General features: G+C 46.8%; 1 protein-coding gene across 6 annotated transcripts in view; it reads left to right on the top strand.

The window, feature by feature from the left end:
* The window catches only part of FRMD4A (FERM domain containing 4A), a 372,584-nt gene that overhangs the window by 314,721 nt on the left and 39,644 nt on the right, over nt 1-18,219 (top strand). For all 6 annotated transcript variants that reach the window (XM_063153752.1, XM_063153753.1, XM_063153751.1 and 3 more), the window contains 2 exons: nt 988-1,074; nt 15,626-15,702. In XM_063153752.1, coding sequence (XP_063009822.1) covers nt 988-1,074; nt 15,626-15,702 — 164 coding nt within the window. The remainder of the gene's footprint in view (nt 1-987; nt 1,075-15,625; nt 15,703-18,219) is intronic.

Genomic DNA, 18,219 nt, shown 5'->3' with positions numbered 1-18,219 from the left:
TATAAAAACACAAATATCTGACTGTACCTGTCTCAGGAGATATGTTTCTAGTCTATTCCTGCTAATAAGATGTGATAATAAAGCTATTATTATTTTGCAAAAAGCATTAGCCTCATCTTTTCTCAGAGGACAGGAGCATCCTTTGCATCTCTCCAGCACCCTTTTCATCCAGATCTCCTAGACAGCTCTAGATCAAGAAAATCTAGTGGATTGGACTGGATGTTCAATACTGCAAAGACTTGAGAACTATTCCAGTGAGCTCCCCATGGTCAATAAGCAGCAGTGAGCACCAATGAGGCAGCAAATATTGCACATAATAGGGTTTGCTTCTGCCTGATGTGGGGGTTTGGTTTTGCTGTGTTTTACCCTGCCATTCTCTATCACATTAACAGAACAGATGTAATTTCATTGAGGACTTCAGCTCAGTAAATTGCAGAGACTGGGATCAGATATCAGCCATTACTCCATAAGGACATTTTATTGCACACTCAGACACAAAGCAGTTGGGTCTGAGCCTGTCAGACCTTATCACTTGGTAGCTCTCAGATCCCATTACTGCTGCATTTTCAAGACTAATGCTAAAATCCCTCCACATAATTCAAGTCAGCTGGGTGACTTGCTTTCCTTCCTCTCCAGTCTCTGAGTGTTCAGACTGAATAATTTACAGGGACAAGAAAGAGGATGCACCACTGCACAAGGGACCCATGTCAAACCTCCTCAGCACCCCTGACAGCATTTTGAGTAACTTGATCACATGTGATGTATTTTAAATTGTTTTATCTGTCATGGCCAGAAGTGAAACAGATCTCTTCTAAACACTGTGGAGCTCTGTGACTTGCAGGAACTCAACAGGGGGAAATTTAACAACACCCATTCAAAGATATTACTTAGAAACAAATCTTCGTCTTGAGCAACAACACAGGAAATCTCCAGCATTTCCCCATCATATTCACTATTCAGTATAATTCCCTCTGTTTTCTCTTTCAGGACAAGCAGGGAATTCCATGGTGGTTAGGACTTAGCTACAAGGGGATTTTTCAATATGACTACCATGATAAAGTGAAACCAAGAAAGGTAAGTGTTTACTTTTCTACCACGGTCTGGGCTTGCCACACATGCCATAGCTTGAGTCAAGGGTGTGATGTACACCAAATGCTGGCATTGATTCATGTGAATTTTGAAGGATGTTTGTTTTCTCCCAAACTTGTCTCAGTGTCTGCAAAGAATTAATGGACAAAAGTAGCTCATAATTTATTAAAAGTTGTGGGCTTTGGAGGAAATAAGTGTCACTTAATCTTGCAATTTATGTTTCTTTTTTGTGTGTTTCATAAGACACAGATGGTAACTCAAGGGCTGATCCTCTCAGGTGCTGGAGGCCTTCCATTCACTGACAATGGTGGACTGGGGGTGCTGAGCCAACCCTTGATACTGTTTTGTCAAGGCATAAATGATCTGAGAGAGAAAGGGATGAAGAGACAGGAAAACTGCTTCCATTTATTACAAAAAGAAAAATGCATGATTTTCTCAGGACCAGCAGTACATTTGATAAGCAACAGTTTTCCTAACTGAAGAGTTAATGTCAAGGTAGCAGGGAAAGCTGACTTTCAACATATACATTTAAAAAAGGCATGGGAAGTTTTGATTCTTGACCTCAGCCTATGAGGGGGACCTGTGTGTTCTGATTTTCCCAAATAAAACGCCATCTAGTATAAAAAACCTCATCCCTGAGCACAAGCCCTGCAGGTGGGAATGTAGAGCCTGTTAGCAGCACTGTTTGTTGCACTGCAGACCTGTGGAGACATCAGGAGGCAAGGCTTAGGCTGGCTTGCAGGCTGCAGAACTGGATGATTTGGAGCAACCAGGCAGCTCTTCTGTGGATGCAAAAGCTTCCACAGGGAATCTAGTTCTGTATTTGTTTTGCATTGTTTCTGTACCAATTCTTCTTTCCCCTCCTCTGGTCACATTCAAGTTGGACACTGCCTGGTGCTCACAGAGAGCATCTTTTATTAAAATGAACTAGAACTGAGGTTTTGGTAGAAAACTGAACTGCTTAGGAGGCAGCAAGAGACAATAGGTGCATCAATTAGCCTTTTATTCACTGAAGGCTATTAATGGGGCTTTTATTCATTAAAAGGAAGGACAAGGACTAAGGAGGTCTTGACAAAGACTAGAAGACACATCTATTTGGGATCAATCATTACCTGCAGGGCAAGCCATCCTCACACATGGTAGTTTAGAACATGCCTAGGCTGGGTGTTTGCACCCACATATCTCCAGTAGTGCCAACCCCCCAGGGAAGACATGTACTTAAAAGATGCCTTCAAAAGTCTTAGGAATACAGACATTTCTTTGGAAGAAATTAGTGCCCTGCCATGACAGGGCTCAGCCTTTCACACGTTATAGCAATTACTGTCATCCCTCTTGGGATGAAAGGGTGGTGCAGAGCATCAGTAGGAAGGAGAGGAGAGATCAGGTGCTCTGACTGCATGAGAGGAAACACATTTCCACCAGAAGGGTCAAGCCTCCCTTCTCAGCTTTTCTACTTTCTCTTCTCAGCTCTTCAGGGTGATGTACTCTGTAGCATTGGTTTTGGAGCTTGATTAAATCTTCACCAGCCTCTCTGTGTCCCCACTAGGCTACCTCTAGCACTCACACTGCACCACAAATCAGGGGCTTTAGGCACCTCTGATCCTGCTTCTCCAAGTGTAACTCTAAAAAAATAGGCTGCTGGTTTTCTCTTTTTTGGGAATTAGTTTCTTGGGTCTCAGCAAATCCTGTATGAAATCCATCAGACCCAAAACAATGGTGCTGCCTTGTGTATAAACTACTCAGAACTGTGGCAGAAGTGGTCATTTATCTATGAGGAAAGGTTGGGTGGGAAGGGAAAGCAGGAATTTCCAGGCTTGGATCTGTCCATTGCCACAATCCAGAGACCACAGCAGTGAAAAGACAGCCTAGATGAGCATTTCTCTGCTACATGATGCTTGCAAAGCCCATCTGTTGGCAGAGCTATTCCAAAATGAACAGCCTAAATCAGGGATGGGACTTGGACAGAGTGGCTGAGGCTTCTTTATTTCTCCATGGAGTGATTTTACCTTCTGTGGAGCAAGTAAAAAGACTTCTTACCCTACACAGGTGGTAAAACCCCTCTGGCAAGAGCAGATCAAATGCTCAGTGAGGTGTAGTGTTTAATCCTCTTGCTAATTAGATTGTAAAATTGCACTCGATAACCCTGGTATCTGGGAGCAGCCTGCCACAGTATCTGATTCATTTCACTGCACCAGCATGTGCTGGTTCAAGTCTTTGCTGTGCACATGGGAGGGGTAAACTTTACTGAACTTTCTGCAAGGTAAAATTAGTGGGGGAGGGGGAAAGAGATTATGGCTTTTCTGATCTTTAATATTTTGTTCCTGCACACTGCCGATGCCAGAAACAAATTGAAAACTTACAATGGAAAAATAAGTCTCCCTGGAAAAAACACAAGCAGAGAATTTTAGCAAGAAACCAGCTGAAATCAAGACATTTATATTAAGTGCATATAAAAACCTTGCTTGTCTTATGAGGGAGATTGTAATGTTTTCCTACATGTCATCCTAGATAGAGTTCCATGTTTCTTGTGCTTGTGAGTAAAACTGTAACACACACTAAGCAGCTGAACCTATCTCAGGCAATCCCATTAGCAGTCACTCAAAACCATGATTTCATTAAATTGCTGGAGTAAATCAGCCATGTGTCTCTAGAAAACTAACCAGGTTTGTCAGCAAGTTGGATGAGACTGGAGAGGGGAATTGAGGCTGATGCAGGGCCAGAACCTCATCCTGCTTGTGCTGTTCTCACTCAAGTTCTCCAGCATTACTGGGGATGCAGCTGAGATGGGGATCTGGCACCTAGTCCTGGGTGGTTCAGGTGGGAATGCAGGCCTATTAAACTGGAATGCAGTTGTACCTAGACTGCAGAGACTAATGTGTCTCTGTGTTTCTATTTTTATGTTCCTTCCTGCCTATACATGAATTTTGTGGAAGCCCTGAATCTACCCAAAGCCATCACTTTGAGGGTCATCCTTTTTCCTCTGTCTGTTGAGGACCAGCTCACAGACTCAGCAAACCCTGTCAAAGGTTTCCTCTTGAATGTTGCCTGTTGTAGTGCAAATTTGATCCCTATGAGTTATAATTTGCTGGCTGTTCATTCCTGGGTACAAAATAATTGCAGAAGTTTTGGTATACTACACAAAATCCAACGCTCCAGCTGAACAAGAAGGGAGTATCAAGTGTGGAAAGGTGGCTGCTGCCCTGCCAACCATATATTGAGGTATTCTGGATGCTGGGCTTGCAGAACCAGTGTCATTTGTGTAGAAGCAGCTCACAGCTTCCAGGGTGGACAGAATCCATTTCCCTCTGTGTTAAACTTAGCTTCTACAGACGCTTTCTTGTGAAAAGACCAAACCCATCATTTTCAGTGAAGGGTCATTAGAGGGTTTTTTGCTTGAATTTCAGAGCCAAGGCATTGCAGCAGCCCAGTGTGAGCATTTGTCTGTGAGTGCTGCGTGTCCATTTTAACCAGCACACAGGGATGTGACTGCACTCCATCCCCAGAGACTGCACAAAGAGCAGCAGTGTAGCCTGGAGCTGTGAGAGCTGCACACACAAGTAGTAGCACCAGGCATATCTCTGTTGTTCTAGTGAGATATTCCCACTGATTTAAGAGCCCAAAGGCATTTTTTAGTGCAAACAGCTTAACAGTTAGTAAACAATTAACTCCAAACTGAAGAGTGAATGATTAACAAAGTCAGCCAAAGGACTTCCATATGGAAGATAAAAAGACAGAGAAAATGTTTAACTTATCACCAAAAATAAAATTACCTTAAAGGAGAGTCTGGTAATGTTTAGTTGCTTAGTAAGAGATATGTCTATATAGTGTTATCTTATTTTCTTCTATAGAAAGCTAGTGGCAATGAAACCTAAAGTGAGCCTTTTTTCTCAGACTCATAAACATTTTCACTGCTTACATTATATGGTTACTGAAAAGAACCCAAAGGGAATAAAGATTTGTAGAAATAAGATCAAATGTGAGGCATCACAAAATTCAGCCATTCATGTAACTTGACAAAATTTTCCTTGTGACAGCTACCAGTTTCTGCCATTTCTTCTCAGCATTACCCTTTCTCTGAGATTAAATGAAGCATGCTGTGAGAATGCTCTGTCACTTTCCATAAGGTCTATGCAACAGTCTTTGGGTTCTCATGACAAAGAATTTGATTTTTAGTTCTTAGTGTTGTCATGAATCCAAAGCAAAAGTTGGGTTGACTTCCCATTTAAACATGCAAACACAAGAGGTGAGTTGGACCCATCCTACCAAGCAATGCAGAGCACAAGTAAATTCAGTAGTTTTAAGGGTCTGATCAGAGAAAAATCACCAGCTTGTCAAAAGCATGAGCAAAGTAATCAGCACATTAATTGTGTCCAGAAAGTGAAAGATTGCTGTCCAATGCCACTTGGCCTTTTCCAAACAACAAGAGATAAAGTGAACTTTCCCAATTCCAGAGGCAAAATGAGATATTTACACAGGAGGAGCAATAGCCTAATTAAGAGCTGCTTTATTGCAGAACAAATAGATCCTCTCTGCTTTAGGGCATAATGCAGCATTGTCAAGTCAGTAATTGCATTGATGGAGTGGTTAAACTTGTGCTTCCTGTGGTGAAGGAATGACAGACCAGTAACTTAAAAAAAACCTAAAGTAAGGATTGATGTGAAATGTACAGAAAGTAGTGAATGATGGGGAGGAGGAAGCTGACAAATTGCTCTCTGTCCTAAGTGATCACAGAACACAGGGAGAATCAAAAAGGCAAAAGAAACATGAAATTCAAATTAGTTACAGGAAGCCCAATTCCCTTGCACAGCTCCTTGCCACATGATACCATAGAGACAAAGAGCTCAGAAGGATTGAAGATAGCACTAAAAGTGTGACCTTCCATCCAGGGTTTGAACATTGGGTTGGTTATTTTCAGAGAGGATTTTGGGAGGAGTTATAAATCCTCATGTTCAAGGAGGGCGTTTGATTTGACACCAAGTTGGTTTCTGTTGTCAGAGGTATGGAGCATGTGTCTCACTCCTCTCACTGGCATGCTGCTGAGCCACAGGGTGTATTCAGAACAGGCTGGACTTTCTCTAAGGCATCCAGAATCAAGTGAGGTCAGAAAATGTATTGGACTCATGTTTCATTGGGCTCCTTGTCATTTCCTAGGATCTTTTCAAACACCTTTGCATTGCAGACAGGGATAGCAGATTTCAAATTTACAAATGATAAAAAACGAGCAGAAACCATTTCCAGGAAATACTAGTTTAAAAGCTCGTGGAGTCTCAGTGGCACTGCTGTAATAAATTATTCACTGTGATTAGCAGGCTGTTAAGGACTACCTGCTGACTCCTTCTGCTCTGTGCTTTCATTTCTCTTCCCCTTGCTGATCCCTTGTGCTTCTTGGGTTATGGACTTGGCTGTAAACTGAACCAGTCTTCAGGTCACAGTGGGTTCAACTCATTTTATAGTGCAGCAATTCAGTCTTGGTTTAGTATTTGGAAATGTGGAGCATGGAAGAAGGGAGACATATACAAAACAAGGTTCCTTAGCACGCTGTTCCTTCTCCTAGAGAGGTTGCTCACCCAATTTCTTTCCTTAAAACGTAATACCCACACCTGCAAACACTGAAAAGCAGGCACAGTTTAAAGCCTTTCCCTGCAGAAATGCCCTGTTCCATCCCCATAAGACAGAAGACCATGTTCTCACCAGCACCTTTTTTTCTGCTGTCTGCTCTCAATTTGGGTTTCTACCATCCAGCACCAGGCACTTCCCCTTTCAACACCCACTACTCCCTGCCTTACCACTGTGCCAAAGAGCTGCCAAACACACTGGGAGCTGAATAAATGACATCAAAGCACACTGGGCTGGAAAGCAGGATTATGTCCCTGACACTGAGAACTTCCACAGGATTTGGCTGGACATGCCACTGGGCTGTGATTCAGTGAACATTTCTTTTGGCAGCAGTATCAGCTGCAGTGGCCTTCAGCACTCTCCTCCCCCATCACAATCCTGCCCCCACTGCTCACTTCCTCCCCTGGGCCCCCTCCTCAGCCATCCTGGTATAGATGTGCAGTTGGGAAGGAAACTGCTCCAGAGAAGGGATTGACTGGTGTAGCATCACCCAGCCATAAAAAATGGTCACTCTCAACCTCAATCAGTTCCCAATCCCATTCACCATCTGACCCACAATCTGTATCCTACAGCAAAGCTGTAGGAGCTGGATATGGATATAGGCTGCATAAATCACTGCAGCCAGAGAAAGAAGCAGCCATTAACCCACACAGTAACTCTGTGGAGCGAGACAAGAGCTTCACAGCTCAGAACAAGTTGGAAGGAGTTCAACTGCATGGAATTTGTCATGGTTGAACCAGGATGAATTAACAGTTGGATATAAGGTCATCATCCCCACTTTCTTCTCCCATAAAAGTTGGTAAAAATTTGCTTCAGTGTATCTCCCAAACAGGGCTGATTTCAGACAGGTGAGGAGATTGTCTAGGTAAATGAACTTTTTAGAATCATGCAATAGTCATGCTCAGTTTCCATTAAGTAGGTAAATAAGTAGTTTTATCAACTGCAATGCTTGCAAACATTAATACATAGTCTTAGGCACTGCTGCTTTATAAAGAAACCAGCACTGTTCTGGTGGTTTAGTGTGCTGTGGTGATACCATTAGACATATAGTTCCCAGGGTTTTCTGTGAGAATTTAAATTCAGAAAGGCTGGAGCATGACGTCCCATCCCATGATCTAGCCAAGTCAAGCCCATGGTTACCATTAAATATAGGAGTAGTCCCATCAAAATAAAACTCCCTTCTCTAAGCCCTTTGTCGTATTCAGGTCTTCAAGAGTGATTCTGTGTAAAAGCAGCAGCCAAGTCTTAAATGATTCTGCAGCACACAGCAGGAACTTCAACAAGATGCAAAGACAAATCGCTCCGACAGCACAAAGTGAAACAAATTGGACCTCAGAGCCCTGGAGTTAGGGTGGAGATCTGGAGAGAGATTGAAACCTCCTTGAGCCTTTATGCTTGGCTCTGAAGTGGTAGCAGGCTCCTCCACACCCCACCCTGCTCAGATGCTGTCTCTTAGCTCACTGGGGCTGTTCCAAAGCCTGGGCACTTTTACCATCAGATGAAGGCAGGCAGGGGTCCCATTACTCTGTGGTTGTGGCTTTGAGGCACCTTTGGGCAGGGGTCTGGGCAGGAGGCTCAGAAGGTTCACTGCAGCCATCACCATGAGAGTGGGATTGCTGCTGCTGCCATGGCGCCCCTGTGCAGACAGCCAGAATCATGGGAGTATTTTCAGTCACACAAATTACTGTGCAACACCACAGCAGCATGGGATGGGAATGGTGATTCCTGAATTTTGGTTCCAAGACAGAGGTACTTCAGCCAAGCCACTGGAGAAGACATGAGGATCTTTAGGAGACAGACTAGCAGTAATGGTGGGCAGTATAAACCCTTCTAGGGTGCCACAGCTGATTCATAGGCTACAGACTGGGCATCCTTTATCTAATACATGGTGCCAGAAAGGAGAGCTCTTCAGTGCAGAAAGATCCAGTCCTTTTGATGCCCTTTCAGAGAATAAAAGGGAGAAAGTTTAACTTAAACCAATCAGGGAAAAAAGATTCTTTGTAGATCTAGACACACACAGCATGGTGACAGCCATGCACAATCTAACAGCAGCTACCAGACATATATGTGCAGTGAAAGTGGATTTGGTTGTGTATAAAGTCAAAGTCTAATCTCCCAGCCTGTGTACAGTTACAGACACAAATATCAAGTTGCATTTATTTAGACAAATAATGCTTTGTCCAAATAGCAGCTCTTCCCTCTGTGATCTAATGCTCTGCTGTCTCTTTGAGCCAATAAGCCACTTTGAAATTTAATAGGGAATTGTGTTTCCATAATGGAAATGAATGCAGAGTGGTTATTATATAGACCTAGATGCAATTTGTGTTTGTTCAAGCCAGAAATGTTTTCTGGGGTGGTGTGGTCCCACAAGAACAGCACACAGAAAAAAGGATCTCAAATTGGACCAGAAATTGTTTTTCTGTTTGGCAAAAAAAAAGAGGCCTGAAGCCTGAGGCGAAGAAGTAATTAGATAGTGAGCTGGGATTGCTGACAGACCACTGAAAATCCCACTTAGCCAAGCCATTCTCTCATTCCATGAGGGAAGGGAGGACGGCAAGCCTCTGGGAAGATCATTGGTAGGGCTTTTCCCACATCAAATCACTCAGGAAATATTTTTTTTTTTTCTTGTTTTGAGAACCGAAATAAAAAAAAAATACCCCAAACTAATAAAAATAAAGGAATGAATGGAAGTGTGGCAGGATGGAGGACTAAGTTATGGAGCAGTGGCATCCCCATCTCATGACCCAGGGGCACCCTCAGCAGTGGGTCACACTAATTCACAGGTGACAGCCCACGGAAATCTCTTGGTAAATCTGCCCCTGAAACAAGAGCCCATTTGTTTGAGCTAAGATGGTGCTGCTCTGCCTGGACCAAGTCCTTCCTCCTTCACTCTAACTAGTTTGACAGAGGTATGATTGATGGGAGCAGGGCTGGCTTGAGGCAGAACACAAATCCATGCCCGGAAACCATGGCCCCACTGAAATCACTGGGACAAAACTGCCATTGACTACTCTGGAGCTGTGATTTCCATAGAGTTTAAGGCCAAAAGGGACCTCTCACAACCTCCACTCTGACCTCCTGCATAACTCAGCTCCTAGAATTTAGCTTGCTGGTTTGTTCAGTGGAGGAAATTACATTTCCAAGGAGGAATTTTTTTTGTTACGTTTGTTTTGTCTTTAAGCTGCAGGACGAAAGACTTGGGAGTTTGTAGCTTCACTCATGCAAGCTGTGTGAAAATACTGTCATTGTTTTAGTTCCATTGTTTAATACCAGTTTTAGTATTGGGATGTCATCCAGTGCTGGCTCTTGCCCATAGTGTAGGCAAGGGAAGGGCTTGCATTGGGACTGTTAGAAATGCTCCACATGATTTCTCTGCCTTTCCTAAAAGCCATTCAGAGTATCCAGTCTGGGTGGTAGTCCATGCATTGCATTTGGAGGGATGGTTGTTCCTGCTGCATAGTGTGATTTAACCAGGCATTAATCATCTAGGAAGTGGCAAGACTTGAAGGACTGGAAGGTGCCAAATAGGTCAGCAAGTCCAACAGCAATTACAGTTGATCATTTATTAGATCTTTAGAATCAAAGAAAAATATGGGTCAGAAATGCCTCTGGAGGTCTCTAGTCCAACCTCCTGCTAAAAGTTAAGCCACCTTCAGAGTTTGATCTGGTTACTCGTGACCCTAGTGTTTGACCACTTGCACTGATTGTTTTGGGACTTGAGGTTTTAATTTATAGATCTTCTAATAATTTCCCTTGTGCAACCCTGCAGCCTGTGTGTGTTGCCCCTTATACTTTCACTGGGCACCTCTGAGCAAAGTCTGTCTCCACCTTCTTTGTAAATCCCCTTTGGGTCATAAAGCAGAGCTGACAGCAGGTTGATCTTATATAGATTTCTGCAGATGATTTGATTCTGAACAGGCACCAAGCATGCTACCTGGAACCCTTGAGAGTGTGTGCATTCAGCCTGTGCCTCATCTCAGGTGATTCAGCACACAGAAAATAGAAAGAAAATGAGACTCACGGCCTTTTATATTTTTTTTTTAAGAGACCAAATGCAAAATGGCTCCCATGTGCCCAGCCATAGTGCACATTCCCCAGTTCAGTGCCAAGTCTGGCTCTCCTAGGCACAGCAGGCAGAAAACAGTATCAGGAACCCCGTACCCCAACCTCAGGATTTGGAATTATTCCAAAAGGTACCATCTGGGCATGTTTCTCTGAGTGCCATAGTCCAGAAAGCACTGTGCACCAACCTCCAGTGCTGGCCTTAAGCAACCCCCTCTGTCCTGTGCCTGAGCTGAAGGGCAACACAGAGCAAGCAACAGCCTCATTACTGCCAGGGGCTCCCAAATAAATGGCACAGCACTTCCACTGAATACTCCAGCAAGGCTCCCTGAGCACAAAGGGACAGAGCACAGCCCAGTGCCTTGCACTAACTCAGGTCCCCACACCTCTCCAGAAGTCCAGGTCACCCAGGCCATGAGTGACCAAGCCAGAAGCAATCCCTGATATTTCATTCACAAAAAAAAATTCCCTGCTTTATCACAAACCTCCAGCATTTTTCAAATACTCTGACACTGACCCTACCTCCTGGTGTGTGCAAACGCCTCAGTACCAGCATGGTCAATAAAAATGGTAAAAAATCCTTCGGATCCACGTGGCTGAAATATATGCAGATCCCTGGGCCCCCTCTCCTCCAGGCTCAGCTTAATTATGGAGCAGCCAGCAAACCACAAGTGTGCTCACAAAAGGAGATTGCGTCTGAAGGGTTTTGACTGCAGCTCTTTGTAACTAGTCACAAACATCTGGTGCCTGGCAAGCTTGCCAGCCTCTTGGAAGGGGTTTCCAGTGAGAAAATTCCTGTAGCTTGCACCTGAATTCTCCACACCGTGCAGCGCTCAGATCTCTCTCCTGGCTCCTCTTCTAAGGTGCCAGCTTTGTAGAAGCCATTTCTGACACTGGTTTCCCCATCACGGCCTCCCCACCCACCCCAGCACATTTTAAACAGTGCATGTGGGGAACAGTTACTCCCTTGAATGTTCACAAGTTAATAAGCAGTTTTTCAAATTCAAGTGATAGTGTCAGTTCCAGTTTTATTGGCTTGATGAAACAGAGATCATGGTGGGGACAGGCCCCTCAGAGGAGGAGGGAATAAGGGTAATTATTTTCTAAATATCTTAATTTCTCTTTTTCAAAGGGTAATTATTTTATTAATAAGGGTAATTATTTTCTCCTCTTTTACTAGCCCCTCTCACATGCATGTGTGAGTGTGCAGCTGTGCTCAAAAGCCAGTCTCATGGATACTTCCTTAAGTATCTGTTGAAGATTAAATCATCTCATGTGCAGCCTGTAATGATGGCCACTACCAAAAAATTGTTCCCATCTGAAAGCTGCCCAGTGCTGCATGATCCAAAAGGAGCTGCTGACCTCAGAAGAGAACCCAGCAGGCAAACCACCACATCACAGACTTGGCCCTCTGCAGCACTGCTGATTGTCCCCTTGTCTGCAGGCACTGAGTGAAGGCAGCCACTCAAGGGCAGGGGAACTGTGCTCCAAGCTTGTGTTAATGATTGACTTTCTCCTAAGTTCTAGTTCCAGTGTGTTTGGGGAGATGCTGTCCCAGTCTCTGCTGAAGTACTCTTTGTCAAAGGGTCGTTGCACCTCTGATGCAATCCCAGTAAAACCAATACAAATTGTCCCACCCACAGGTGCAGGCATTAGATTCAGCCCAGGAAATTAACTAAGCCAAATAACCCAAAACCTGACCCAACCTCAGTGCAGGGAGAGGCAAACCTGCCATGAACATGTGTGCTTTGACTCAAACCAGCCCCAAAACCAGCATGCATCTGTTGTCACTGCATTTCCACAAGATCCTGTTGAAATTACGACCAGCTCCCTGCTGGGGCTCTATTCCCCAGTGAATGTTGCAAGCACCAACGTGGTAAAAGGATCTTGATGGGTAAAAATTATGCTTCCATTTAGGAAGACCTACTAATGGCACCTTGTGCATCTGTCACTGCATTAACAACATCAATTTGAGACCATACATAAGGCGGGCAACTGGTGAAGGGAGCAGCTTGCTTACATTAGGAGGTCTGGCTGAAGGGGCACCTTTGGCTTTGTTTCTCTGGAGGGATTGTGATCAGCTAACAGGAAAGTGGATACTTTCTTGTGGGTGTTCACATTTTTGCAGATTGATTTCCTTTTCTATAGGAAGGGGGAGACCTCTGAGATCAATGTGGGAAAAAGGAGTGAGGCACTGTAGAATAATACTTGGGGAGCAGACAGAGCACAATTACAGCAATGGTAAAACACACGTGTGCTTTTGGGAGAGCAAAGCTATGGAATAAGAGACACAAACTTAGGTTGTGGGGTCACTTCCACCCCCTCCCTCCCAAGAGTCTGGACTTGCCTCCTTCTGCCAAAGAAAACAACAAAGCTAAATATAAAAATGCAGCAATCTGGGGAGCTGCTCCAGTGCCCAAAACGTAGGTGTCTAATGCTGTTTTAGGCACTGCTGGTGATCCAAGACATCTGCGTGGGGCTGGCAGATACAGCACAGGACCTATGTCAGGCTGCCTCCCACCAGAGGCAGCAGCCAGGGGCCAGGCAGGGAGCCCTGGGGCATGGAAAAGGGCACTCCATGCCTACATTTGGGCATCTGACCAGCTTCCCCAGAGCCCTGTGTGTTTGGACAGTTGGAGTTAATCATAGAAGAGAAACGAGAAACAGAGCTTCCCTTAGCAAACAGCACTGTGAGATTTGGTAGCAGAGAGGGTAAAATAGAAAAGGATCTGAGCACGGGGGACAGTTCAACAGAGACAGAGAAGGAGGATGGGCAGGACAGCATCCAAACAGAGCAGCTGCCAGCAGCTCAGGAAAGTTTCAAATTCCTTCTGCGCCACGCCGAAGTTTAGTCATAAATGACAACGGGGGACCTGGGGACAGAGGGGCATTTTCTGAAGGGTGTGATCTGCTGGCTTTTTAGATTCTTATGTGTTCCACATGTCTGAACGCCTCCCAAACACGTCCTCTGCACATGCCGTGCAGCACAGCCGCCTTGTCCTCCCCGCCTTGCAGATGGGCATCTGGAAGCACGGAGGGATGTTTTCAGCTTGACCCCAGTTGTTGTCTGTGGGAGTTAAGGTCCCAAACTTCCTTTTCATGCCTTTGAAGCCAGGCACTTAAAGAGGAGTCAGACTTCAGCTCCCAGCTTAACCCTTTCACCCTGTGCCTGTCCTCCCTCAGTGGGTAAAATAATGGGTGTTTCTGTGCTTTGTTTGGTGTTTACAAGTTTTATGCAGCAATTAATATTTCCAGTGGAGGAATAAAGTAATCCTCTAAGGACAATGTAACTCAGCCTTTCAGACTTCCCATCTCTCCTGGCTCCCTTCTTCCCCTACCCCTTCAGCAATGTGGACAGCCCTAGAATATAGGGTAGCTCAGTGCCCTTCTTAATCCCTACCCTTACTTACTTCCATAAGCACCCTATTATAGAAAGGAAAAAAAGAGAGCGAAAAAAAAAAAAACAACCTTGCTTGGAAATTTTAACAAATATGTTCAATTTTGCTGCCCCTGAAATACCAGAAAGGAGAACATTTTGGGTCCTCTCTGAGTTTTGTTTTATTCTCAAGATTTCAGCTCCACCAGCAGCTCTCTCAGTGCAAATCAAATTACGCCTCCTGTTTACTTATCTCCAGAGCGCTGACACTGGCAGCCGAGCCTTATCTCGGCGTGTCAGGAGCCAGCGCCTTCCTCGGGGGCAGGACAGGAACTCCACAGAAGCTACTTGGAGTGGGAGAGGGAGTGTAAATCAGGGAAAGCGCTGCTGCCTGTGCTCCCCAGCAGCGGGGCTGCGTTCCCCAGCCCTGCTGCTTGCTACGGGCAACGCAGGGAAGCCGAAGTCCGAGATGTCAAGGGGGTGGAGGCTGCCTCCTCCCTGTGGATTGGCAGCGGGGAAGCGAGGGTTTGGAGTTTAGCTTACTCATTTGTAAGGAAGAGGCAGTGGTGGAGCTGCCCGCGGTGGTGACGGTGTGATAGTTTGCGGAGCTGGCAGTATTTCACTGTCACCGCGTCCTTCGCGCTGTCCTGAGGTCGGTCCGCCCTCCTGCCTGGGAGATGGGTGTTATTTCACTGAGAAGTGTGGGCACAGGGGCCGTGTAAGGGCATCCTGCTGCCCAGGAGCACGCTGAGCCCTCCAGGGCTGGCTCAGGGGCGAGGGCACGCCGCATTTCACCCCCATGAAAAGCTTCGTGCCTCAGTTTCCCCCTTGGTGGTGGTGTTGGCTTTGTCCCAATGCTGCTCTGAGATATCCCGGCAGGGCAGCCTGTAAAACAGAGGCTGAGATATGACCTGCTCATTGCCGTGTTTTGTGCCGCCGGGAGCACCTGGAGCCTTGGGCATCGCCACCACGAGTCTGACAGCACCTGGGACAGATAAACTCCCCTCGGTCATGCTCCTGCCAGTTTTACGGGGATAAAAGCAGAGCTGGGTATTAGCACTGGGGTGGAGCGGGGGATCTCATCTCCTTCACCCCGGGGACAGCCTGCTGTGCCAGAGGCCGATGCACCACGCCAGGTGCCAGCCCTCCAAGGAAAATGTAGTGGAATCCCGGTTTGCCCGGAGTTTGTGTGTGTCTTCAACACATTTGGCGCCGCAAAGTGAAAGCGGCGCCCTTCCCCGCCTGCCCCGAGCACCGAGCCCGCCGCGGGCAGCGGGGCCGGCGGGCGGGAGGGAGGGAAGGGGAGAGGGAAGCAGGGAGGGAGGGACGGAGGCCGCCGCCCGCCCCGGGGCTGCCCCGCGGGTGCAGGCGGGCGGGACGCGGGGCCGGGGCGGAGCACAGCGGGGCATTCCCGCCGCTGGGCTGGGCTGGGCCGGGCCAGGGAGCGCGCCGAGGCGCCTCATCCCCTTCTTCTCCTTGCAGATCTTCCAATGGAGGCAGCTGGAGAACCTCTATTTCCGCGAGAAGAAGTTCTCCGTGGAGGTGCACGATCCGCGCAGGTGAGCCACGAGACGGACCGGGCTGTGCATTGCCGAGCCGGGTGAGCCCAGGCTGTGCGGTGCCGAGCCGAGCTGTGCTGAGCCGGGCTGTGCAGTGCCGAGCCGGGTGAGCCAGGCTGTGCGGTGCCGAACCGGCTGTGCCGTGCCAAGCCGGGCTGAGCCGGGCTGTGCAGTGCCGAGCTGAGCCGGGCTGTGCTGAGCCGGGCTGTGCAGTGCCGAGCTGAGCTGGGCGGTGCAGTGCCGAGCCGGGCTGTGCGCTGCTGAGCCGGGCTGTGCAGTGCCGAGCCGGGCGCTGCTCCCGCTGCTGTGCGCGGCTCGCTGCGCTTGGGAGCAGGGGAACACGCGAGAGGGAGGCAGCGGGCACCAAGCCGCGGGCTGCTGCTTCCTTTCAGCCGGTCATTTCGGGTTCTGGTGTGCGTTTTTGAGGATGTGTTTCCCCTCGGCTCCCAGCGGGTTTTTTTTCCCCTTCCCTCTGTTCTGACACCTTGTGACCCCTGGGACTGTGCGGCTCCGGTGCCTCGGCTGCAGTGCTAGCAGCCCCCGTGTGTGAAAGGAGGATTTGCTGTGTCCCCGTGTTTCGCTCAGAGCCCGGAGATGAGTGCCAGATTTTGTACTCACACGCTTCTTTGTAAATAAATATTCAGTAGTGCAACTGAAAGCAATGGCACAGAACCAGAGGTTTACCACCGGCAGCCTGGATGAAAGCCCATCAGTCTTTTTGGCACAGGAGCCCTTTTCTTCTTACTTTGGAATCCTAATGTGAGAGTTCCAAGGACTGTGCTGCATCCCATCAGTGCGTTCAGCACCCCTGGTGTGTTTGCATTACTGGATGGTTGCTGCGCACAGTGAGTGTATGGCTCTGAAAGTTGTTCTGACTAAAAGCAATGTCTCATTTGCACTGTAAGTATGATACCACTGATGGAAACCATCTCTCTGCCCAGGCTGATTTGATGTGTTGCTGGTAGTAGTGTGTTGCTGTGATCCAGTTTCACCTGTTTCCCATGCCTATCTGTGTATTAATATATGTACTTTTATTAGGGGAATTTTGCATGCAGTTTCTATCCTTATTTACCCTGATATGAGCACAGCCACAGCAGTACAACGGTGCCTGTCTGCATAGGTGCATTTGTTAAAACAAACAGCGAGTAAAGCAGCTCATGTCATTGTACAGCATCTGCTTAATATTGAGCATGTAAACAGTCACATGGAATCTAACAGAGTGAATTCCCAAAGTTGAGAATACACTGGGAGATATTCCAGCATCAGGAGCTGGGGGTAGTGCACTCTTTCCCCCACCGAGGCTCCAGCAGCTGGAGAGGCATCAGAAACTTGTGCTGGGAGCAGCAGGAGCCCCTAAATGCCCTACGTTCTGCCTGTTTCCTGAGGGAGCAGTTGCAAGAAAAAGAAAGGAAGTATCTCTGGGACCTTAAAATCATGGTGGCATTTGCAACTCGATGTCGTGCATGAAATGTGACCACACAGAGCAGCCTCTTGTCTCTCATTTGTATTTAGATTATAGGAATTAGTGACACAGAAGAGCTTCCGTTCTTTATTCCATTGCTCTGTTTCTCTGACTCAACACCAGGAGGACAAAGCCCTGTCCTGGGTTGTCAGCTCGTTACTTTCTTGCTCCAGAGGAATCGGTTTGGTTGGATTTTGTATAATTTTGATTGGTTCCTGTATCCAGAGTGGCACCATCCAGGTGGAGCTGCCGCTCAGGCTGCAGTGCAGCGCAGCACGGTGCAGTGGCACGGTGGGAGGACAGCTCTGGTTGTAGTCTCCCAGCCATGTGGGATGGACTCCTGCAAGGAGTTGTTCAGCGTGTGGAGGCGGAGGAGTAGCCAGCACAGTGCTCGCTCCACATTCCTCTCCTCCCAGCCAAACCAGAGCCTGAGTCAGCGAAGCCACAGTCAGGAGAGCGAGCACAGCTCCGTGGCTGTGGCCAGGGCTGGCCAGCACAATGTATGTTTTTAAACCCTGCCTCTGCCCATGGCTTCCTGTCCCCAACAAGCCATTTAACCTCCTTTCACTGCAGTTAGTTATCTCATAAGGGAGGAAAATGATACATTTTAGGGGCTATCAACAGGATTAATTCCATAGTGCATGTAGCGTGCATAGAGGGAAGTAGTGGAAAAAACACCCGTGATCTATATCTCTCAGGTCTTCAGACACAGCTGTGAAAAGCAAATCCACAGCTCTGACCAACAGTCTGAAGATGATCTAGAGTCTGCTGTTTTAAAGGAAAATATGTACAGATTCCAAAAAGGAAAAAAATTAGAAATCACTGTTTTTACAGTGAAAAGATGAATGAATTGCAGAATATGTTTCTAAGAATTCAGAAGTAACTGTGTTTGAACCGAATAGGAAGACACCAGAATCAAGGCTTCAGCCCATATTTGAGTGCCTTAATTTCCTTAGAGCTTTATGTGCCAGTGTGCTGTGGTGGTTTGTGTCCCTAGACCAATATAAAGCATCCAGGGCTGGATCCACTCTCCAGTCTCAGCTTCATGAACACCT

This window comes from Melospiza melodia, chromosome 4, assembly GCF_035770615.1.
Source record: "Melospiza melodia melodia isolate bMelMel2 chromosome 4, bMelMel2.pri, whole genome shotgun sequence".
In the NCBI taxonomy this organism is placed as follows: Eukaryota; Metazoa; Chordata; class Aves; order Passeriformes; family Passerellidae; genus Melospiza; species Melospiza melodia.
This window is presented reverse-complemented; position numbering and strand designations above follow the sequence as displayed.